At 42.6% G+C, this 22,825-nt stretch overlaps 1 protein-coding gene and 1 pseudogene across 2 annotated transcripts in view; one reads left to right on the top strand and one right to left on the bottom strand.

The window, feature by feature from the left end:
• Nucleotides 1-4,758, bottom strand: part of Mboat1 (membrane bound O-acyltransferase domain containing 1) — a 103,829-nt gene extending 99,071 nt beyond the window's left edge. The window contains exon 1 of one of the 2 annotated variants that reach the window (XM_021225034.2): nt 4,513-4,758. In XM_021225034.2, coding sequence (XP_021080693.1) covers nt 4,513-4,608 — 96 coding nt within the window. In that variant the 5' untranslated portion in view covers nt 4,609-4,758. The remainder of the gene's footprint in view (nt 1-4,512) is intronic. The other variant, XM_021225035.2, reaches the window with a different exon arrangement.
• A 16,246-nt stretch (nt 4,759-21,004) lies between these two features.
• On the top strand, nt 21,005-21,869 carry LOC101843825 (annotated as a pseudogene).
• Nucleotides 21,870-22,825: the final 956 nt, after the last annotated feature.

Genomic DNA, 22,825 nt, shown 5'->3' with positions numbered 1-22,825 from the left:
CTCCATTAAACTCTTCCTCTCCTCAGATGCTCCATTAAACTCTTCCACAGTGGGGACCCTGGCTTTATTTCACCACACACCCAAGTACCTGGTACTAACAGGATTAAATAAATATTTAATGTATTTAACAATGGCTATGGAATGTGAGCAGAGCTTTCAGCACAGGGCAAGATTTAGATAAGACCAGAACCTGGGTTTTCCAAGCATAGCCAAGAACTTCAACCAGGTGACCGAAACCTCAGGTCACAGATCTCAGCGTAATGACTTTCTGCTGTGTCACCATTAGCCTAGTGCCAGGTCTCCAAGGCTGGCCTTCTTGAGAGCACTTTTTTTCAATTAAGATGTATTTTTATTCATATGAATGTTTTGTTTGTCTGTATGTATGTATAGCACATGCATGCCTGGTGCTCTCAGAGGTCAGAAGAGGTCAGAACTAGAGTTACAGATGGTTGTGAGCCACTGCATGGGTGCCGGAACCAAACCCAGGTGCTCTGCTAGAGCAGCGAGAGCTCTGAACCACTGAGCCATCTCTCCGGCTCCATGAGTTCTCTTTTAAATGGGATCACAGGCCTATGTTAAACTCTTAAACCCTGGCTACTTTAACCTCAGAATCATTTCCTGGATTCTAAGTCTAGTCTGTCTCTTTTTCTGCAGATGATAAATTGAGAGAAAGGGAAGAAGGGAGGAGGGGAGGGAGGGAGGGAGGGAGGGAGGGAGGGAGGGAGGGAGGGAGGGAGGGAGGGAGGGAGGGAGGGAGGGAGAACATCATGGCCTAAGGTTGAACTGACCCTTGATAGAAACACAAAGAGCTTGGGGACACCATTAGGCACTGATGTCCTGGGCCCCCAGAATTCACCACCACCATTCTGATATCCCTCAAGATTTGCAAAGCAATTTTTTCTATGAGCATTGTCACCAAGCTACAACCACACGCCACAAGAATGAATAATGTCAGAACTCCAAGTTCCATTCAGGTGGCTAAGTCAGCCTTCCTTGCCCTCATGGAGACTGCAGCTCAATTTAAAGTCCATCATGTCACACTCCAAAGTCAAAACTCTCTGCAGACAGCATGAGCCCTCACCCTCCACTCCTTATTCCCTGTAAGTGGAAAAGGGAATTTCTTGCCTAATTTATCCTAAGTGAAGGTTAGTGTCTAGAAAATCCCAAGTTCGCACAGACAAAGGCTCATTTAGAAAGACAGGTTTAGTCTTTTAGGGTTTGTGTGTGTGTGTGTGTGTGTGTGTGTGTGTGTGTGTGTGTGTGTGGTGTGTGTAATTCATTTCTATTGTGCACAAGTATGTGTGCACATCCTGAGGTCAGAGGACATCTTGTGGAAGTCGGTTTTCTCCTCTCATCACCTGAGTCTCTAGGCCTGAACTCAAGCCATCAGGCTAGCCTCGAGTGCCTTTTACCCACTGAGCTATCTCCCTGGACCTCATAATACAGTTTTCAGCAAACATACCCAAGTTGTGGAAGCTCTGAGTCATCCCCATTTCCTATATTTCATTTGGATTTCAGTGTTTTATCTGTCTGTCATTAAATACGAGTTTACATTTAACAGCTTCAGAAGCTTGTCAGGCAAGTCCCAATTTAAAAAAAAAAAGTATTAAAAAAGCTATAAGCTCCCATCATAGATGTAACTGGACACAAGCATTCCTATTTCAGACTGCCCCCAAGAACAGGTAAATAGACATGAGCAGCAACAAAAACTTCCTCTCATAAGCTGGGACACAGAATATACTACAGGGTTTTGTGGATAATAAACTTTTTTAAAGACTTATTTTTCTTTTGGTGTGTGTGTGTGTGTGCAAACTCATGCATGAATTATGAATCCTCTGGGGCTGGAATTACAGATGGTGGTGAGCTGCCTGATATGGGTGAAGGAAACCAAATTCAGGTTGTCTGGAAGATGATCAAGCACTCTCAACTGCTCGGCCGTCTCTCCAACCCCAACAGAAAACTTCTTGATGCACGGAAAGCCAGAGATTGAAGGCAACCGCAGATGTGATTTATGAGAAAGTATGAATAGGAATATGAAACCTTAAGACACTGGAAAAAGGCTTCAGCGACAAACCCACTGCCACAGTGTGGTCCCAAATTATACTAGTTACCCTTTGGGATTTTTTCCCCAGGCTGAAAACATTTGAGATATCATATGATTAGCACTTCTTCCACCAAGTTGCTCAGACTGACCCTGCTGGTCATGCTGACCCAAGATCTCAGAGATGCCAAGTGTTCCTTATGACTTTCCATTCATCCCATGATGATCTGAGTTCATTTGTGGTATGAACTAAAATCCTTCACATCTGGAATGCTCTTCTCTTCCTTTTCATAAATCAAAGCAGGATTACTTTGGGGGCTAGGTAGATGGCTCTGAGGTTAAAAGCAAAGACTGTTCTTTCAGAGGACCCAGCTCAGTTCCCAGCACCCACATCCAGCAGTTCACAGTTGCTTATAACTCCAGCTCCTAGGGATCCAAGGCCCTCTTCTGACCTCAGTGGGCACCTGCTCTCATGTACATATATCCACCAGGGGCTTGCAAGTGTGTGAATGCATGTGCGGATGCATACATGCATGCGTGTGCGCACACACAGACACACTTTAATAAAAAAAAATCTCTTCTAAAAACTATGGTAACTTTTACAAAAACTCCAGAGCTTTTGGGATGAAGGTGGATGCAGCTAAAAACTTAGTAACACACTAGGACCTCCCCTCAATTTGCCTTAGCACTTCACCAATCCATTTCTTACTGTACAAAGGGGGGGAAGCCCCCTCTGTAAGATAGATTGTTGTAAAATAAAAATTATTTTCTATTATTGTAAATGGATTATAAAATGGAAAATGCAACTACAACAGATTCCAGTAGGAATCAGAGAGGTCAATTGAAAAGGAACTCATCCTATGGAAATTCAGCAACAAATAAATTTCGTTTCCAAGTGAAAGAAGTTGTTCTTGGGCTTGCCTGCCTGGGTCCCTTGGACTCCTGATCTTGACTACAAAGTGATGAGTAATTAACTTAACATCTGATACTTCTACCAAGTTCCTGATTCTCAGAGTTTTGCAACTGATGAGAAGGCAGAGGCCAAAGCCTAAGAGGATGAGGGTGCCTCCATACGTAGTGCAAAGGCCAGGTCCAACTTCATCATTGCCAAAGGAAGACAAACGGAGGGGCAATAGGGACAGGTAGCTCTAGCATGAAAAGAAAGAAAACAGCTCTAGGAAGACCGGAAATTTTTGTTTTGTTTTGCATTTCTGAGCCAGAGTTTTGCTATGTAGCCCAAGCTTACCTAGTGCTCTCTACATGGCCTAAGCTGGCCTCCAACTTGAAGCTGTTAAGCGTCATACTCTGGGACAAATGGCTGAGGTGCTATTTAACAGAAGCAATCTCCCTGCCTCAGTCTCCCAAGTACTGGAAACAGAAGCATGTCCACAAAACCCAGCTAAAGAAGGGAAAATAAACTGGGAAAACTTAGCAGAAACAAAATAGCAGGGGAAGCAGGAGTCTTACTCCAACCTACCCTGCCTGCGTCCATTTACATCAATAGGCATCTTACACAGAGATATAGCCTGAGGCGCCAAACGAAAGTACACAAACCTACACCTCAGGAAGAACACCCCCCACACACCCCACTCCACCCCACCCCCGGCCTCCCAGTACTGGGGCAAGCACCCGGACCCTCCTAGATACTACAAGCTCTACCACTGAGCTGCACTTCTTACCAGGTTACTGATGTCAATTTTAACGGTAATGTAGCAAGCAATTCCTGAACAGTTCAAAAGAATTCCCCACAGCCCCTCTCCCAGCAAGAACTGGCCCTACTCAACAGCTTCTCACAATGGGATGAATGACGATTGACTGAGAAACAAAGGCCCTCTTGGGCTGAGAAACATCTCAACACAAGAGGCGGATTGTCACAAGTTCTAGCTCAACCTAGGCAAAATAGAAAGATTGATGCCAGCCTGAACTACGGAGTGAATGTCAAGGAAGTCTGGGCTACATGACCAGATGCTGTCTCAACAAACAAACAATCGCCACCACATGCTATACTATATACCTTCACACCTGGCTAGTCGGGCTTTACACTTTTTGTTGTTGTTTGGCTTTGTTTTGGAGTTGAGGCGTCTCACTCAGTAACTTAGACAGTAAACTGGAATCCGCAGCAATTTTCCTGCCCCAGGCTCTGGAGAATTGGGATTAGAGGCGTGACCCACCACGCCCAGTTCGATCAGGCTTACTCTTAAAGTAGGATCGCCTAAATTCAAAATCACAAAGACCTAAGTACACTGGTGGGAAAACGCTGGATTCGCGAATCGAATGAAGAATTCGATCACAAACCAAAACTTAAGTTCAGTCCAACTTGTCGGTTTAGGTAAACGATACCTTTCATACATAAAAAGCAAACCAACTCAAAAAGAAACCCCTGCCCCTGTGGGCTGTGGGCTTTGGGCGGAGACCCGGGCTCATCCCTCTCCCCAGACCGAGGGTCGAGGTCACGGGTGGGACGCTGTTACCTGGTCTAGCGGGATGCCGAGGAGCTGGCTGAGCGGATGCAGGCAGGTGGAACCCGTGGTGCGGTAGGAGAGGCTGACTGGCGGTCGCGCAGCCATCCTGCATCTTCGGGTATGCTATAGCCGGGACGCTGCACACTGGCCACCTCGAGGGCTCGCGAGGACTGCGCGGGAGCCCAGCGACTATTCCAGGGCGCGGAGCTGGCGCTGCGGGCCCCACGCCTGGGAGGGTTGGGCCCCCCGCGCTCGGCTTCCCGCTCCGTACTGCCCGCCGCCCATTGGCCGGCGGCCGGGGACGCCCCGAAGGAGGAGCCGGGCGGAGCCGAGCGCGGATCCCCGGGAGCCCGGCCCCGGGCGGCCCGGAGACACCCAGCTCGCTCCCCAAGCCCGTCCGCCTGGAGGGCCGGGGCGGGGGGGGGAGTGGCGTAGGGTCCACCCAGGCTCTCACTCTCCTCCCAGGCAGCGGAGGTGTACTGCTCTTTCTTTTCAGGCCCGGCTCCTGCTGCTGTTCCGGAAGCCAGAAGAGATCTTCGGGCTAGCCAACACCCATGTTCTGCTCACTTTTACAGATTTATTTGCTATTTATAGATGGGATCTCCTGTAGCCCGAGCTAGCCCTGAACTCCCAAATACTGGAATTACAGGTGCACCAACCATAAAACTCCATTCTAGATTCCTTTTTTTCCTTTTCTTAGCCCTCTCTCTTCTATCTCCCTTCCTCCCTCCCCCCTCTCTCCCTCCCTCCCTAGTGAGGGATAACAGGCTTCACATGAACAAACACACACACACACACACACACACACACACACACTACTTATCTTACTTGACACATTGGTGTGTCCCTGTGACTGGATGAGAGGCCTGAAGAGGCCATGGAGCTGGGAACTGAACTCAGGTCCTCTGCAAGAGGGTTAATGCTCTTAGATCCCCAGCCATCCCCCAGCTCCTCATTTTTACCTTCTCTGGTCAAGGCTCAGTTTCCAGCACCCTGATCCCCAGGCCCTGCTTCACACAGGCGGACACTGGAGACTGCTAGCCTCTGGTTTCACTTTGACCAGGAGCTGTTTCGCTCCTGTCAACTTGGTTTACTGTTTTCTGTGCACATGGTGGCAGCTCCTCACTTGCCACATCTCTGTCTCACTAATACTTAGGAAGTCTTTCTCAGCTTTGATACATATTTAAAGACATCAGGGAGACCCTTCCAGCACCCTAGACTCTGCTGCATCTAGCCAGATGTCAAAGCAGCTGCTCAAATTGGGAGCCCTCAGTGTGTGTGTGTGTGTGTGTACGCCTGTGTGCCTGTGGAGACTGGAAGAGCGAGGCAGAGCTGGAGTTGCAGGCAATAGTGAGAAGTTCATCATGGGTACTGACAACTGAAGACAAGTCCTCTGGAAGAGCAGGATGTGCTCTTCACCATTAGGATGTCTTGCCAGCCCCTACAGCCCTTTGCTTATATCTGGGCAACTGGGGCCTTTCCGTGGGAGTGAGAAGTAGTTGAACATGAAGTCAACCTCAGAGGAGAGAAGATCCAGTCTAAAGCTGTTTCTCAGCATCTTTACAAGGTGGTGATACTGATGCACTGGAGCTGTTGCCATGGCCCCCATGAGCTTACAGGATCTGTAAGCTACTATCTGTGCAGTCCGATGAGAGACTATGGAATAAACCCTTGTTTTGTCCTATAGAGAGACCCTGCACAGAATGCTGGGACACAGACATAAAAGACAACTCTGTGAGATGACACTGCTGACCTCCTATCTCCCATAAGCCCTCCACCTCCAGTGATCGTGTGACAGCTGTGTTATTCCAACTTCGGTGTACTATAGTCAGTCTTTGTCCCAGCAGCCAACTCCCAGATAACTACACAGAGACTTTATATTCATTATGAAAGCTCGGTGATAGCTTAGGCAGTCACTAACTAGTTCTAACTTAAATTAGCCCATTGTTATTAATCTACATCCTGCCACATGGCTCGTGACTGTGACCTCTCCTCCTGCATGTCCTATTTCCTCTGCATCTGGCTGGCGACTCCGATTTCTTCCTCCCGGTGTTCTCTCTGCCCTGAAAATCCTGCTTGGCTATTGGCTGCTTAACTTTTTGTTAAACCAATCTGAATGACACATCTTCACAGTTTACAAAAAGATTATTCCACAACGGTGTAACCTCCGACCTTCATGTAACTCCATCTCAGCCTCTGTGGACTTCCCACTCCCATGTCCCTCCAGCCTCAGGATGACGGCGTTCCAGCTCCATATAAAATGTTTCAGTGGCCCCATCATCACTTACCCATCATTACGGGGAGGGGTCTTCTAGTACCCTGCAGGGAGCCTTGACTCTTCCAACACCTGCTTGCTGCCATTGGCCTAGGAAAACCCAGTTCTGGAAGCAATGGACTGTGACAATTCAGACTTGCGATGAAGACAATGGAAACACTGTTGTTTTTCTGAAGAACTGCATAATTGTGCATTTCATTGCTGATAGCTCCTTTTCCCACTTAATATGAGAGTAAAATGTGAAAATAAAGAAACACCCACGTTGTAAGTCTGGCATGGTGCCACATACCTCTAATCCCAGCTACTTGGAAGGCTGAGGCCTAAGGATCATTTGAGCCTGAAGTTGGTGACCAGCCTGAGCAATATCCTCAGACTCTATTAGCATCCTTTCCAGGAACCTTGAAATGTTAGCTGATAAAGAGGCTTTTAGGAACACAGGACTCTGGGCTGATGTTTAGAAAGCCAAAGCGAAAAGAGCTTTGCGGACCCGCTGTGAAGCATCTGGAAGCTGCCAGTCAAGAATTGGCTGAGAATATCCAACCAGAGAGGTAGTCAGTGGCTTTAGGTAGATTTTATGAATGTGGACTCAGGTTTCAAATTGATAGCCTGCCAAACACAGGCAATGACTTCCTCCCAGAGGCATAGGTTTTACTGCTGGTGTTTAGAAATGTCATTCCTAGAAAGCTACAGCCAACATTAAACTGCTAGGCCGCAGTTTTTAGACCCATGCCCCCTGCCAAGGAGCAAGGGTGGAAAGCCTACGCTACTCCCAAGCAGACTCACAGCATAGGCACATGCACACACATACATGTACACACATAAGCACACATGTACATATACAAACACAGATACATATACACATACAAACACAGCAATATGCTTGAGGCTAACAAGACTAGGCAGACTCACCAAGCATCAGCTCTGGAAGATAACCAAGCTGAAGAAATACCCATCTTAAGTGGGATGAACGCTTAAGTAGGGTATTGAAGCATTTAAGATGGGGGCTGAAAGAATTTATTAAAAAATGAAAAGGGAAGCATGGTGTTATACATGCAGCCCTATTGGGAAGGCTGAGGTAGAGTCAGTCTTGAGCCCAGAAGTTTGCAGGCAGACTATATCTATATCTTGTCTAAAGAAAGGGAAAGGAACTCTTTGATGGAAATGAACAGAACAGAAGTAGGTCACTGGCTTAGTATTCTCAAGCAAATGTTTTAGGCTCCTTGGATGTCTAGGAATTGTCCTCTGGAGGGCTGGAGAGGTGGTTCAGTGATTTAGAGTATTTGCAGCTCTTCCAGAGGACCTGAGTTTATTTCTCAGCACCCAAGTCAATGGTTCATAACTGCCTGTAACTCCAGCTCCAGAACATGTAACTCCTCTGGCCTCAAGGGCACCTGCACTCAAAACCATAACCAACAAGCAAACAAATAAGGAGGGGAGATATCTCCATGAAAATGAATGTTATCTATGGCAGTGTATTATGATAAAAACTAAAGGTCAGGTACAGAAAGACCTGATACAGACTGTGGCCTGTTGTGGAAAAGTGTATGCCACTGTTGTTGGGGGAACTACACCGGTGGCACCAGACTGTAATACCAACACCCAGGGGGCTGAGGCAAAAGGTTATGAGTTCTAGGCCAGATGGGGCTACAGATCAAGCTCCTGTCCCACCATCTACCAACCCCCACCCCCACTCCCTCCACATACACTCTAATAACACCAGTCACATGCTAGTTCTGCCAAGCCTAAGATAATTAAAGAATAACTGGATTAAGACCATCTTCAAACTTTTCAAAGATTCAAACCCCTTGTTTGAGTACAATGGAAACTATCTTCACCCTCTGTGTCAAGCTAAACTTGCCTCTTAATGTTATGTCTATGCAGAGACAGCATAGACTTATGGAGTGCTAGCATTTGTGGGGTTTTCTGTGATCCATCAACTCTAGCAGGGTGGGGGGCTACACATTTATTATTATGTCATTTTTTATTCATAAGAATACCGAGTCCAGTGGCTTGCAGATGTCACCAGGTTTATTCAGCTAGTACACAACCAAGATACAAATAAAATTCATGATTCCATTTTACTTTTAATTATCCAGAGTTCTGTTTATTATACTAGGAGTCCACCTTCAGGAAAAAGAAGAAACTGTTTGTATGAGATGTGAAATCGGAGGCTCAACATTTGAGATCTGATCAGAGAAGGGAGGAAACTCGCAGGGAGCATTGTCTTTGGCCTTTGAGTAGTTCCTACCCTGCCCACAACACATAAGGAACTTATACTTTTGCAATCCATGCTCCAGTGTCTTCATGTTTTAGTTCAACTGATAAATGTGTATTTGGACATTTATTATTATCTACTGGCCAACCATGTTTTCCAGGCTGGAGATCAAAGATAACCACTATTTGTCTATTTCACATGTTCAGAAAAAAAAAGAAACTAATAAAACTGAACAGCCATCCAATGTATTACCACACTTTTTTCTTTGTGAATACTTTGTATATGTAGGCATCTGAGATATATCAACACCAGTTATCTCAGTGAGCTAGCTTCTCACATCCAGGGGATATTGATAAACCCAAAGACAACAGAATCTGTAATACAAAAAAATAAATCAGTCACAAGAAATGGAAAGGAGAAAGCCAGGTGCAGACAGCAAGCCTGCAAAAAACACTCTGTGAATTAGAATACTCAGAACAATGTTTTAAGATACAATTTTATGTATCTGGGTGGTCATCAGTTAAGCCCAAGTACACCATCAAAGGCAAATAATGAAATCCCTTCGACCCTGAAGGGGTGGGAAGGTTACTGCCCTTTTTTCTGATTTGATGACTTTGAGCCTTCCACATCTCAGACCTCAGCTTCCTTCATTACAAAGTATGCATTAGAATGATCGTTTCGTCCAGTATGATGGTATAGACCTATAACCCCAGCAATGGGAAGGTACAGCAGGAGAATTGTTAAGCACGAGGCCGGTCTGGGCAATGTAGGGAGATTCTATCTGAAAAGGGAGGTTGGGAGAGGAGGAAATGGAAGAGAAGGAAAGGGAGAAAGAGGAAGGGATCTGGGAAAATGTATCTTGATAATGCACTTGCCTTGAAAACCCAAGGACCTGAGTTCCATCCCCAGAGTCCACATAAAATAAACTAAGCATAGGGGCTCCTGCTTATAATCCCACCACTGGGGACCCAGAGACAGGCAGATCCTTGGAATTCACAAGACAGTCAGCCAAGCCTGCTTGATGACTTCCAGCCAATGAGAGACACTGTCTCAAAAAAGTAAAGGTAAACAACACCTGAGAAACAACACTCAAGGTTGTTCTCTGGTCTCCATATGCATGTGTATGTACATACGTACACACACACACACACACACACACACACACACCAAATATGAAGATCCATGGTGTCTGCAATGAGAAGTAAAGGAAAGATTATGTAAAATAATAGCAAGTGATTGTTCAATATTAACCCTGCTTGGTGGATGCTCATCCTTGGTGAACTTTTTGTTCTAATGTAACTAATATGTATCTGTATACCACATGCATGTGTATCTGTATACCACATGCATGACTGATGCCTGCAGGGTTGGAAGAAGGCACTGCATTCCCTGGAACCAGAGTTACAGGTGGTTGTGAACTACCGTGTGGGTATGGGGAAACAAACTCAGGTCCTCTGAAAGAACAGTCAATGCTCTTAACCACTGAGCCATTTCTCCAGCCATATGAACTTGTTATCTTTAGTTTGAAGAAAGAGATGTTTCTCGTATCTTCCCATACCTATACAGAGCCAGTGAGCATAACTGAGTTATCATTAACAAGTTGGGTATTGTGAGGAAAAACACAGGCTTTTCAGTTCAGGGAGATCTTGAAAACCAGGTACATGCTCAGTTTGTCATTATTCTCAACAACACCTGTCCTGTCTGCTGTCCTCATCTTTGCTCCCTGTATTTTCAGTTGCCACAACCTGCCTGCTCTTTTGGATCTCTGTCACCTAGAGAAGCCTATAACTTGCCATAGAGTCGCCAGGACTGGCGGGGAACCTAGTGCATTACTGGAGAAAGTGCTCCATTTCAAGATTAACTCTGCCCCTTCCTGTGTTACATATTCATAGGCTTTTCCCTCTTCCTGCTTTGGTGGGATCCCAAATAATTTTTATTGCAAAAAAACAAATCCTGTGGATAATAAAATGTGATTACAGGTAATGCTTCGGGATGGAGAGGTGGAAACTAGCATATCCAGAACTTGAAGTACACTACTGAGATTTGAGGCGGGGGGGGTGTTGTTGTTTAAAGGAACAGTTGACACAGGACATGTGCCCCAAGCTGAAAATGAACTCTTTACAATCCTCCTGCATCAGGCTCCCAAGGTGTTAGGATTACAAACATGAACCACCATACATGCCTTAGGTTCAACCTCAAAAATCATCTAGATCTCTACTAATGTCCTTGAAGCCTCTGGGTATCCTCAGATGCTTGGACCTGGCATGCTTCATCCTTACTCTGTTCACATCCCTCCAGGGTGAGGCCACTGTTATCCTAAGCTTCACAGAGTTCTGCAGAATAAGCCCTTCAAACCCAGACAGTGTTCCTGGAGGCTATTCAGAATCACCTTTGGCTCTTATATTTTACCCTGTTCTTCATTCTCTGCTCAGCAACCTTATTCCCCAAAGCCAATGTCAGGACCAAGCATAGTAGTGTTAAGAGACAAATAGATGGATGTTTCCTGGCAATCAACACAGCCAACAAGGCTCATGACTGTCTCTTCTATTGTTCAGTAAAATCCTCATGACCTAACTCTTTGTACTAAGCCTGTATACTGATCAGTCAGCACATTAGATTGGCCAGCACAAGTCCTACATATTTAGAGAAATCTCATGTCTGTAGGACTAAAGTTCATACACCCCCTGACTCTTTTTAGGTTTCATTTAGTATTTTTCAATCATTCAAACCATCAATCAATATTCCAACTATCTTGTTTCATCTGTTGTTGTTTTTAGTGGTTGTTTAATTTTGCTTTGTTTGTGACAGGGTCACACTATGTGACCCAGACTGGCCTTTAGAACACCATCCTCTTTCCTCCACCTCCCAAGTGTTGGGAATATAGGTATGCCCCATTATTGGTATACCAGGGGGTCCTTCTTGCATCTGTTTCCAAGAAGAGCCTTCAAGATTATCTGATCACAGCTGTGTCTACCAAGTCTTGCTTCAGGATGCACACCCCACATGCCACACTTGGAGAATCATGCCTTTTCATGAACACTAATGCTATATTCAGCACACATTTATTTTTAAAGGCTATGGTTTGATTTTTGTTGTTCTTTGATTGATTGGTTAGTTTTGGTGGCTCGGTTTATTTGTTTGATTTTGAAACAAGGTCTTACTATGTAACCTTATCCAACCTGGAGCCCACTCTGTAGACCATACCAACCTCTAATTCACAGAACTCTGCCTTTCTCTGTGTGTTGCATGCTGGGATTAAAGGCTTGTGCCACTACTCGGCAGGGCCATGATTTATAAAGTTCTGTTCTCTGTGTTCCAGATACATGGAAAGCAACCCATCTACAAAATCTGTCCCCTCATGCAGCCTCAAACAACCAACAAACCACTTAAAACAAGTACTAGTTACTAGACAATATATATATATAGTGTATATATTAAGTACATATATATTGTATATGTCAAGTAATATATATTAAGTATATATATATATGTACTTACAGTAGGTAAGAGGGGGTGGTGAGTTACATATGCAATGCAGAAAAAGCCCTAATCTACGAAGAATGAGGGACAGTTCATTCTAGAGCTGAATATGAGTGATCATAGCCTAAAAACTAGATTCCAGTTAATCCATATACTCCACTCTAGTGTGGTAAGTTTAATGAAGATTTTACAATTTTTACTATTATAGAACAAGAGAAAGTCATGAATCAAGGAACCTTTTTAAGAACTGTAGTAGAACCATCAGGCAAGTAGCTAGAAGCTAAGTGAGGAAAACTCTACTCTAGACCTCAGATGCTATCTGGTGTCATTATTATCTTATTTCCTTAAATAATACTAAGAAATAATAATGGAGGAAGGTATGTGTGACCACAATGATTTATCTTCACTATCAGCTTGACTGAATTTGAACCACGTAGGAGTCACAGCTCTGGCATATCTTCAAGTGCATTCCCAGAGAATTTGATGAGGGATATTCCATCCTGAATGTAGGTAGTATTATCCTGTGGATTGGGTTCCAGGACTGAATAAAAAGACAAAAGTAATCGAGCACCAACATTCATCTCTCTCTCTGCTTCCTGATGTTAGGTGCAATATGACCAAAGGCCTCAAGTTCCTTGTCTTCCCCACCATGATGGACTCTAACTTCAACCTAGGAGCCAAAATAAACCCTTCCTTCCCTTGTCAAGTGTTTAGTCACAGAAATCAGAACAATAACTAGTGCCAGAATTAGCATGGTAACTCAGTGGATGAAAGTACTTGCTACCTAAGCCTGCTGTCCTGAGTTTAGTCCCCAGAAGCTACATAACAATCACAGCTCCATCCACAGTCTCTGTGTTTTGAAGATGGGTCAATGGCCATCTTGACTACTGAAATCTGTGAAGGTGTCTTTCCCTTGCAGTCTCCCATCTGGCCTCTGTCAACTGACAAGTTGCCTGACATTCTGCCCTAGTTTGATCTCTGCCGCTGTGATAAAACATTCTGACCAATAGCAACTTAGGGGCAAAAGTGTTTATTTCGCCATAAAGGCTACTGTCTGTCATTGAAGGAAGTCAAGGTAGGAATTCGAACAGGAACTTAAAGGAGGGCCTACTTGCTATTCCACACAGAATTACATCTGTTAATGGACCAAGGAACTCACTCCTCAAAGAAGTATATGGGGAACCATAGATGCTGGCTGCTAGCTGTATCACAGACTGACTGGTACTCAACTTACTTTCTTGCATAGTACAGGCCACTTGTCCAAGGAATAGTATTATCCACATCAATTAACAATCTAAACAATCCCTCACAGACATACCCACAAGCCAACCTGGCTTACGCAGGTCCTCTCAGACGACTCTAGACTGTAGTCTAGAGGATAGTTTAAGTAACCAGGACTCTCAAGAAACAGACTCATTCTGTCCTTCCAAATGAAATCCTAGGAGAAACTCTTATTGGCCCTGGATGACCACGTGCTGACCTCTGAACCAAAGAATGGATGCACACCTCTAAGTTGTACCATGTACTCTCCTGTGGAGATGGAGATGGAATTGGATTTTGTCAGACTAAAAGTAGGAAAGGGGCAGGAAGTAAGGCTCTGTAATCGAAAGACAGGGAAATGAACAGCAGGCTTCCAATAAAGACAGACGTCTACTTCAGCTCTGAATTTTGTGTGTACTAATCCCTCTTCTGATTCTGTTGATGTCTCCAACAGCTACCTCTCTGGTTTTGGATAAATTACTTACTCTCTTTGAATTAATTTACTCACTGTAGCATGAAGAAGAAGGTAAAATAATTACCAAAGCTATTTCCATTCTTAATTCCCTCATTTTGTGATATACATGTTAAGTGAGAAAGGGAAGGCTTAGAAATGTAGTCTCAACAGACAGCAGTGATAGAATTAATATTCCTGTGGCTGTAAAGTTTATCAAGTACACCAGTTCCCCAAGAACCCCTAAATGCAATTCTAGCAATCACCCCTGAATAGCTGTGATCAATTATTGGGCAAGGCTCTTTCAGATGGAAGGACTCTCAGAAAGTACTCAGGAGAAAAAAAATAATTATAGATGATGATACATGGGTGAAGAAGACAACCACAAAAGAGATAGATTTAATTATAGGCTCCTTGAAACTCAGCTTTCACACTTTTATTACATTTATTTTTGTGTGAGTTCATGTATGTGTATGCAGGCACACATGTGCTACAATGTACATGTGGAGGAAGGAAGAGAAGTTGTGGGAGTTAGGTCTCTTGTCCAGACTGAACCCAGGTCATCTGGTTTACAGGGAGCCATTACCTTCTGAGCCATCTTACTGGCCCATAATTCAGATGTTTTAAAAGATACTCACTAACGAAATAAGAGCAAGAAAATCAAGTGCATGTGTGCATGCATGCATGTGTATGTGTGTTTGTGTGTTGCAATTTGAAGTGTGAAATAAACCCCATAGGCTAATATATTTAACCACTTCATTTCCAGCTGGTGGGGTCATTTATAGTGGAACCCCTGGGATAGAAAGCATGACTGATAGAGGAGAGTCCCTGGGACCTTTGAAGATGACAGCTAAGCCTGCTTTCAGCCCAAGCTCTCTCTGCTTCTTGTCTACCGCCATATGACCAGCTACTCCACGCCCCCACTGTCACAAACGGAGTTCCTGCAGGCACCATGCCTTCCCCACCACAAAACAAAACAATTCTCTTTTCTCTTAAGTTGCTTCTGTTAGATATTTTAGCACAGTGATGGGAAAAGTAGCGAGTACAGTCACAGTCTAGATGATATATCAGGAAATCCTCAACTCAGTTAATCTAAGTCCACATCACAAGACATGGCATGTTGTGTGTGAAAGGAAAATAGGGCCTTGGACCATGTGATGGACATCTCCACTCTCACTGTTTGCAGGCTGCAGAACTGGAGCGAACTCCCAACCCACTGCATCTCTTTGCGCATGTGCAGAATGAACACATTTATCTCAAGAGAGCAGGATAATTTAAATAAAGTCCTTGACCTTCAGAAGATTCCCATCTTCCACCAACAGGGCTGAATTTATAAACATTCTCACTGGTAACTTGCCTGAAATTAGACATACACATGTCACAGGACGCCAGCATGGGTCACAAACACAGCTCCATGTTGCCCCTAGTAGCAGCCTGAGGCTGGGTGAAGACTGGATTCCTGACTGTACCACAGAAAAGAATTTGGGGACCTACCTGCCTGTGCAAAGCAGACTTGGGCCTTATCAAGAAGAGATTTTAACATGGATCCAAGCAAGGAAGTTAAGAAAGAGATGCTCAGAGAAACAAGACAACACAACCCAAGCTTGTGAGGGTGGCTTCTCAGGAGACGTTGCTCTTGGTGCCTTAGCTGGAATAGAAATTTCAAGTCTTCACATTTTCAAAGATTTTCTTAGATACAACTGGCTGTCCAGGAATTCCATTCGGATCTGTGTTAAGGGACTTCTTCCCAGGACTGTCCCTATCCTAACTGCCACCTGCAGCTGTATTTCTCATTGGCTATCAGTCAGGGTTTCCCTGACCCCCATCCTCATACTGGATGGTTTCTAAAATGATCTCTTAAGAATTTATGGAGGTGCTATAGTAACTATTACCTGTTTTTAGTGAATAGTGGTTTTTGTGCCAGTTTATAGTGAACAGACACAAAGGGTGAGGTTACAGAATGGACTTGAGTGACCCACTGACCTCATGACAGATGTGTTTGCTGATACAACAGCCCAAACCCCATGGTTAAGAGTGGGAAAAGCACATAGCAGACCAAACTTCTCACCTTATTGCCCAGGAAGAGGAGGAGAAGGAGGGAACCAGAACAAAAGGAGAGGCAGAAGGAAGAGGGGGAGGGAGAGAAGGGGAGAACTGACAATTAAAAAGTGGAAAGGAGGAAGAAATGGAGAGAAGTGAGGGAATAGGAAGCGGAGGAGGAGAGAGGTTCTACCACCTCCTGGTTGGACCACACTGGAGCCCAAACTTTTAGCACACAGACTTTTGAAAGGAAATTAACCATGAAAGCCATAAGAAAACAGTGGGGTAGGTGCCCTCAAACAGAAGGACCTGTGCATCAGACTTACAATCTTCAGTCATGACTCCATTGTTTACTACATAACTTGTCAGACAATTTGAAGTGTGTGTGTGTGTGTGTGTGTGTGTGTGTGCCACGAGAGAGAGGGAGAGGGAGAGAGAGAGAGAGAGAGAGAGAGAGAGAGAGAGAGAGAGAGAGAGAGAGAGAGGAAAAGAGAGAGGGAAGGAGGGAGATGGTGTTCACTAGGGGTTCAAAGTTAAAGCTATATAGAATGTTATTTCATTGCAGTTTAAATTAGAAAGAAGTTGTATGTAAGTATAGTTTGAAAATTAAACAAGATAATGCACATAAGGAAACCCCCTAAGACTCTGGGAACGTCATGGGAGGTACTGAGAAAGGGTAGTGGGGAATTAAAATGGACCAAAATGCATTGCATACATGTGCAAAATACCAAAGAATTTTAAAAAAGAAAAGAAATAAAGACAATAATCTCATTTACAACAGCTATGGTAGTGCACACCTCTAATCTTAGTCCTCACACAGGAGGCAGAGGTAGGTGGGTTTCTGTGAGTCTGGGACTAGCCTAGTTCCAGGACAGTTGGAGCTGTTACACAAACAAACCCTGTCTTAAAATAAAAATTAAATTTAAAAATATCTAGGGATGAATTTGACTGAAGACATTAAAATAAACTTATCCACTGAAAACTATAAAATTTTATGGCTAGAAATAGATGAAGACAGAAATAAATGGAAAGATAACCTGTGTTCACAACTGAAACAGTTAATATCACGAAATTTATACTACCCAAAGCAGACTACAGATTAAATGCAAACCCCATCACAATTCCAATAACATTTTTCACAGAAATAAAAAATATGATCCTAAAATTCATCTGGAAACCACAAAATAAAATCAATAGTTAAGGTGATCTTGAGCAAAAAGAACAAAGCCAGAGACATTTGATTCTGATTTCAAACTGAAAAGGTCTAATAACTAAATAGCACAGTAATGATACAAAAATATATACTATGGCCAGTGTAACACAACAGATTTCCAAGAAATAAACCCTCACATTTGTGGTCTACTGACATAACAGGAAAAAAAGAATAAAGAAAACCAGATACATGCAAAAGAATTGCATTAGGCCTCAATCTTCTATCATATGAAAAAAAGTTAATACAAAACTGAAGCTGGGTATCATTGTGCATGCCTTAGAGTCTAGCATTTGAGACAAGGGGCAGGCAGATATTTGAATTCAAGGACAACCTGTCTTACATAGTGAGTTACAGAACAACCAATGTCACTTAGAGATACTTTCTCAAAACAACAACAATAACAAATTAATACAAATTGATTTTAAGTTTAGACATGAGATATGAAACCATAACATTACTAGCAGAAAGCATCAAACTGAGCATGTGGCTGGTAAAGGGTCAATGTAGAAAGCGAATGTGGAATGGAATTACTCAATAGTAATTACTCAAGCAAAGCCCTTGAGCCTTGAGTAGACATTGCTTAAAATAAGACTATGAATGGCAAATTTTTATGAAAAACATCTCAAAATCACTAATTATTAGAGAAATGAAAGTTAGACCCATAATGAGATGTACTTTATAATTAAAGTATTTTAAAAAGCAGGTAAAAGCAAATCAGAACAAAACAAAGCACTAGAAACAAGTAACTCCTGAGAACTCAGCTCTACATGGGACCTCTACATCACACTCTCCAAGTCTCAGGAGCATCCCAGAAGAAGGGAAGGAAAATGCACAAGTGAGACGCTGTGAAACGCTGTCTTCATACATGGTGTGGCTTTTGCACTTGTGACCTCACAGCAGCTGAAGTTACCTGCACCAGATGGGCCCCATCATCAGAGATGGGGCATGGGCTCCTAAGGCTCACCTCTCCCTGAGGAATGCTGCAAGTTAATGGTTGCTGGGGAAGGGCAATTTTTTCCAACAATGGTTGTTATTTGCAACACAGGTGAAATGTGGAGAAAACACCATAATACAGAACACCAGGTAGAAGTACCACATGTGTGTAAGTACCACACCTTTTCACTTAGGTGCAGAATCTGCAAAAGCAAACTCACAGGAGAAAGTAGGATGGTGGTTACCACAGGCTTGGAGGGATGGAAAGATGTTGGTCAAAGGGTACAGTGTGTCCATTATCCCAAAGAAACAGTCTTGAGATTAATTACATAGGGGTGACATTAGTTAACAACACTGTGATTTATATTCAAATTGCTAAGAGAGTAAAATTCAGTTGTCCTAACCACAGAAAATGATAAGTACTTTTGGTGACAGATATGCTATTTAGTTTGATTTAGTCATTCCATATTATACATATAAATTTTACAGCAAATTATTATTTGACAAACCATTACATCTTTTCTCTATGTAGAAAAATCATGTGTCAAAGAAAAAATAACCCATAATCTTTCTAATATATTTCCTTCCCAGAGTTCTTAAACCTTCTAAATTATACAAAAATGTTTCTACTTTTCCTGATACTGTCATCCTTGTAGCATTTTCTATCTTGTACTTTATCTGTAAGTGAACAAGTCCTAAGTTGTCCTTTAATGCTGAATATCAGAAGGGCAGGCTGTTTCTTGTGCATGCCCACCTTTGAAAACACTTCTAGATGTAATTCAATACTTTGCACAGAAGAGAATGAATGAATGAAAGTTTGAATGACAAACATTAACCTGGGGGCAGATTTGTTTCCAGCCCCAAGTCCTCTTGGTTATTGGAGAAATCTCATACTACCGACTAAACAGCACATCTGGAAGCGCTAGAACAAAAAGAAGCAAACATACCCAAGAGCAGTATACAGCAGGAAATAATCAAACTGAGGGCTGAAATCAATAAAATAGAAACAAAGAAAATAATATGAAGAATGAAAGAGTTGGTTCTTTGAGAAAATCATCAAGATAGGCAAACCCTTATCCAAATATCACAGAGAGAGAAAACATCCCAATTAAGAAAAATTAGAAATGAAAAAGAGGATAAAATAACACTCACTGAGGAAACCCAGAGAGTCATTATGGCATACCACAAAAGTAGAAAATCTAAAAGAAATGAACAAATTTCTTGATATATACCACATACCAAAATTAAATAAAGATCAGATAAGTAATTTAAATTGACCTATTCTCTAAAGAAGTAGAAACAGTCATTAAAATTATCTCCACAACAACAACAAAAAGCCCAGGAACAGATGGTTTTAATGCAGAATTCTACCAGACTTTCAAAGAAGAGTTAATACCAACAGTCCTCAAATTATTCCACAAAAAAAGCAGAAAGAACATTGCCAAAATTTTAATGAGGCCACAATATATACAAACCACATAAAGACTCAACAAAGAAAGAAAATTACACACCAGTTTCCCTCATGAACATTGATGCAAAAATACTCAATAAAATACAAACTGGATCCAAGAACATATCAAAAAAATCAATCATGACCAAGTACACTTCATCTCAGAGATGCAGGGACAGTTAAATATATGGAAATTTGTCAATGTTATCCACCATATAAACAAATTGAAAGAAAAAACACATAACCATCTCATTAGATGCCAAAAAAGCCTTTGACAAAATCTAACACCCATTAGTGATAAAAGTCTTGGAGAGTTCAGGGATACAGGAGCATAACTAAACATAATAAAATCAATATGCAGCAAGCCAACACTCAACATCAACTTAAGTGGAAAGAAACTCAAAGCAATTCAACAAAACAAGGCTGCTCACTCTCTCCAAAACTAAACATAATCCTTGAAGTTCTAGACAGAGCAGTAAGACAGTAAAGGATCAAGGGGATAGAAATTGGAAAATAAGAAGTCAAAGTATCATTATTCAGAGATGATAAAATAGTATACATAAGTGACCACAAAATTCTACCAGGGAACTCCTACAGTTGATAAATACCATTATTGAAGTGGCTGGGTATAAGATAAACTAAAAAAAATTCAGTTGCCTTTCTATATATAAATTATAAACTGGTAGAGCAAAAGGTCAGGAATACATCACCCTTCACAATAGCCTCAAATAATATAAAATGTCTTAGGGTAACTCTAACCAAGCAAGTGAAAGACCTGTATGACAAGAACTTCAAGTTTTGAAGAAAGAAATTGGAGAAGATATCAGAAGATGGAAAGATCTCCCATGCTCATGGATTTGTACCATTAACATAGTAAAAATGCCCATCTTACCAAAAGCAATCTACATATTCAATGCAATTCCCCATCAAAATCCCAACATGATTCTATACAGGCCTTGAACAATACTCAAATTCATATGGAAAAACAAAAAACCCAGAATAGCTAAAACAATTCCGTACAATAAAAGAACTTCTGGAGGTCTCGCCACCCCTGATTTCAAGCTCTACTGCAGAGCTATCATGATAAAAAAAAGAAAGAAAGAAAGAAAGAGAGTTCTGTGACTTTCTTCCTTCTCTGAGCCCTGAGGCTCCGGCCACTGGCTTCTCGCCACTTCCCTTGTGCCATGGCCCCGAAGCAGCAATCTGTGCTCCTGCCTCAGTTCAAGAAACCCAAGTCAGTTCCTGCGCCAAACTGGAGGACAAGTCGGCCTCTCTCAGTCTGCCTAAGGGAGAAAAAGAACAGCAAGAAGCAATTGAACACATTGACAAAGTACAACATGAAATAGACAGACTTAATGGACAAGCCAGTGAGGAATTTTTGAAAGTAGAACAAAAATATAACAAACTCCGCCAACCATTTTTTCAGAAGAGGTCAGAATTGATCACCAAAATCCCAAATTTTGGGGTAACAACATTTGTCAACCATCCACAAGTGTCTGCACTGCTTGGGGAGGAAGATGAAGAGGCTCTGCATTACTTAACCAAAGTTGAAGTGACAGAATTTGAAGACATTAAATCAGGTTACAGAATAGATTTTTATTTTCATGAAAATTCTTACTTTGAAAATAAAGTTCTCTCCAAAGAATTTCATCTGAATGAGAGTGGTGATCCATCATCAAAGTTCACTGAAATCAAATGCAAATCTGGAAAGAACTTGACAAAAACGCTCAAGTCAAATACAGAATAAGGCCAGCAGGAAGAGGCAGCATGAGGAGTCAGAGAGCTTCTTGACCTGGTTTACTGACCATTCTGATACAGGTGCAGGTGAGTTAGGAGAGGTCATCAAATAATATTTGACCAAACCCCTTGCAGTACTATTTGGTTCCTGATATGGATGATGAAGAAGGAGAGGCAGATGATGATGATGATGAAGAGGAGGAGGAAGGCTTGGAAGATATCGATGGAGAAGGGGATGAAGATGAAGGTGAAGAAGATGGAGATGATGACTAAGGGAAAGAAGGAGAGGAGGTTGAAGGCGAGGATGTCTAACACAGAAGACGGATAGATTCCAACCCTCTTTTTATTTTATTTTATTTTTAATTTTCTTCAGTCCCTGGGAGAAAGTTGCAGTCATTTCCCTCCTCTCCCCTCCCCAATCCCTCTTGTGCTCAGTTGCTCCATTTTTGAGGTCTCTTCTCAACACCATGGTTCTCAACTTAGGGGAAATACCTTGAGCAAAATACAATGAGAAAAGAATCTCCAAAACAAAAGAAAGAAAGATAAAAAGAAAAGAAGGAAGGGAGGGAGGGAGGGAGAGAGACAGAGAGAGAGAGAGAGAGAGAGAGAGAGAGAGAGAGAGAGAGAGAGAGAGAGAGAGAGAGAGAGATCATGGTATTACATTTAAAAAAAGACAGGTAGATAAAAGGATTGAAGACCCAAATGTAAATCCACACACCCATGTACACCTGATTTTTGACAAAGAAGCCAAAATTATACAGTGGAAAAAAGAAAGGATTTTCAATAAATAATGCTGACCTAACTGGATGTTGGCATGTGTTCTGGGATATTTGATCAAACTGTGAACCCCGAGTTTACACTTGCATTAATTAAATAAAACCAACCTTTGATCAGGATGTGGAACTAGTAACTAGTTGGCATAAAGTAGTCATAGAGAGTCAGAGAGTATCTGGAAAATGAATACAGAGGCACACAGGATGTAGTAGGGAGGGACTGTGAGTGCGGTGGTCTCTCTTTTGTTTTGGTTGAGCAGAAGGATGCTCTCTTGCGGAGACCCTGGTGAAGAGGGAAGGTCAGCTACTTGCTCCTCAACCTCTTTGAGCTAGCAGATTTTCACTCCAGGCTCTGACTCCTGAGTCTTACTGATAAATAAAATGGTAGAGATTTAGTTAAAACTACATTTGGTGGCAGGAGCAGGAAGCAGATCTGGCTGGATGTAAAAGTCCCACTGGGCCACTACCAGTTACCAGAGGGTCAGTAACTTTGGA

Source organism: Mesocricetus auratus, unplaced genomic scaffold (assembly GCF_017639785.1).
Source record: "Mesocricetus auratus isolate SY011 unplaced genomic scaffold, BCM_Maur_2.0 Super-Scaffold_100013, whole genome shotgun sequence".
Classification (NCBI taxonomy): domain Eukaryota; kingdom Metazoa; phylum Chordata; class Mammalia; order Rodentia; family Cricetidae; genus Mesocricetus; species Mesocricetus auratus.
This window is presented reverse-complemented; position numbering and strand designations above follow the sequence as displayed.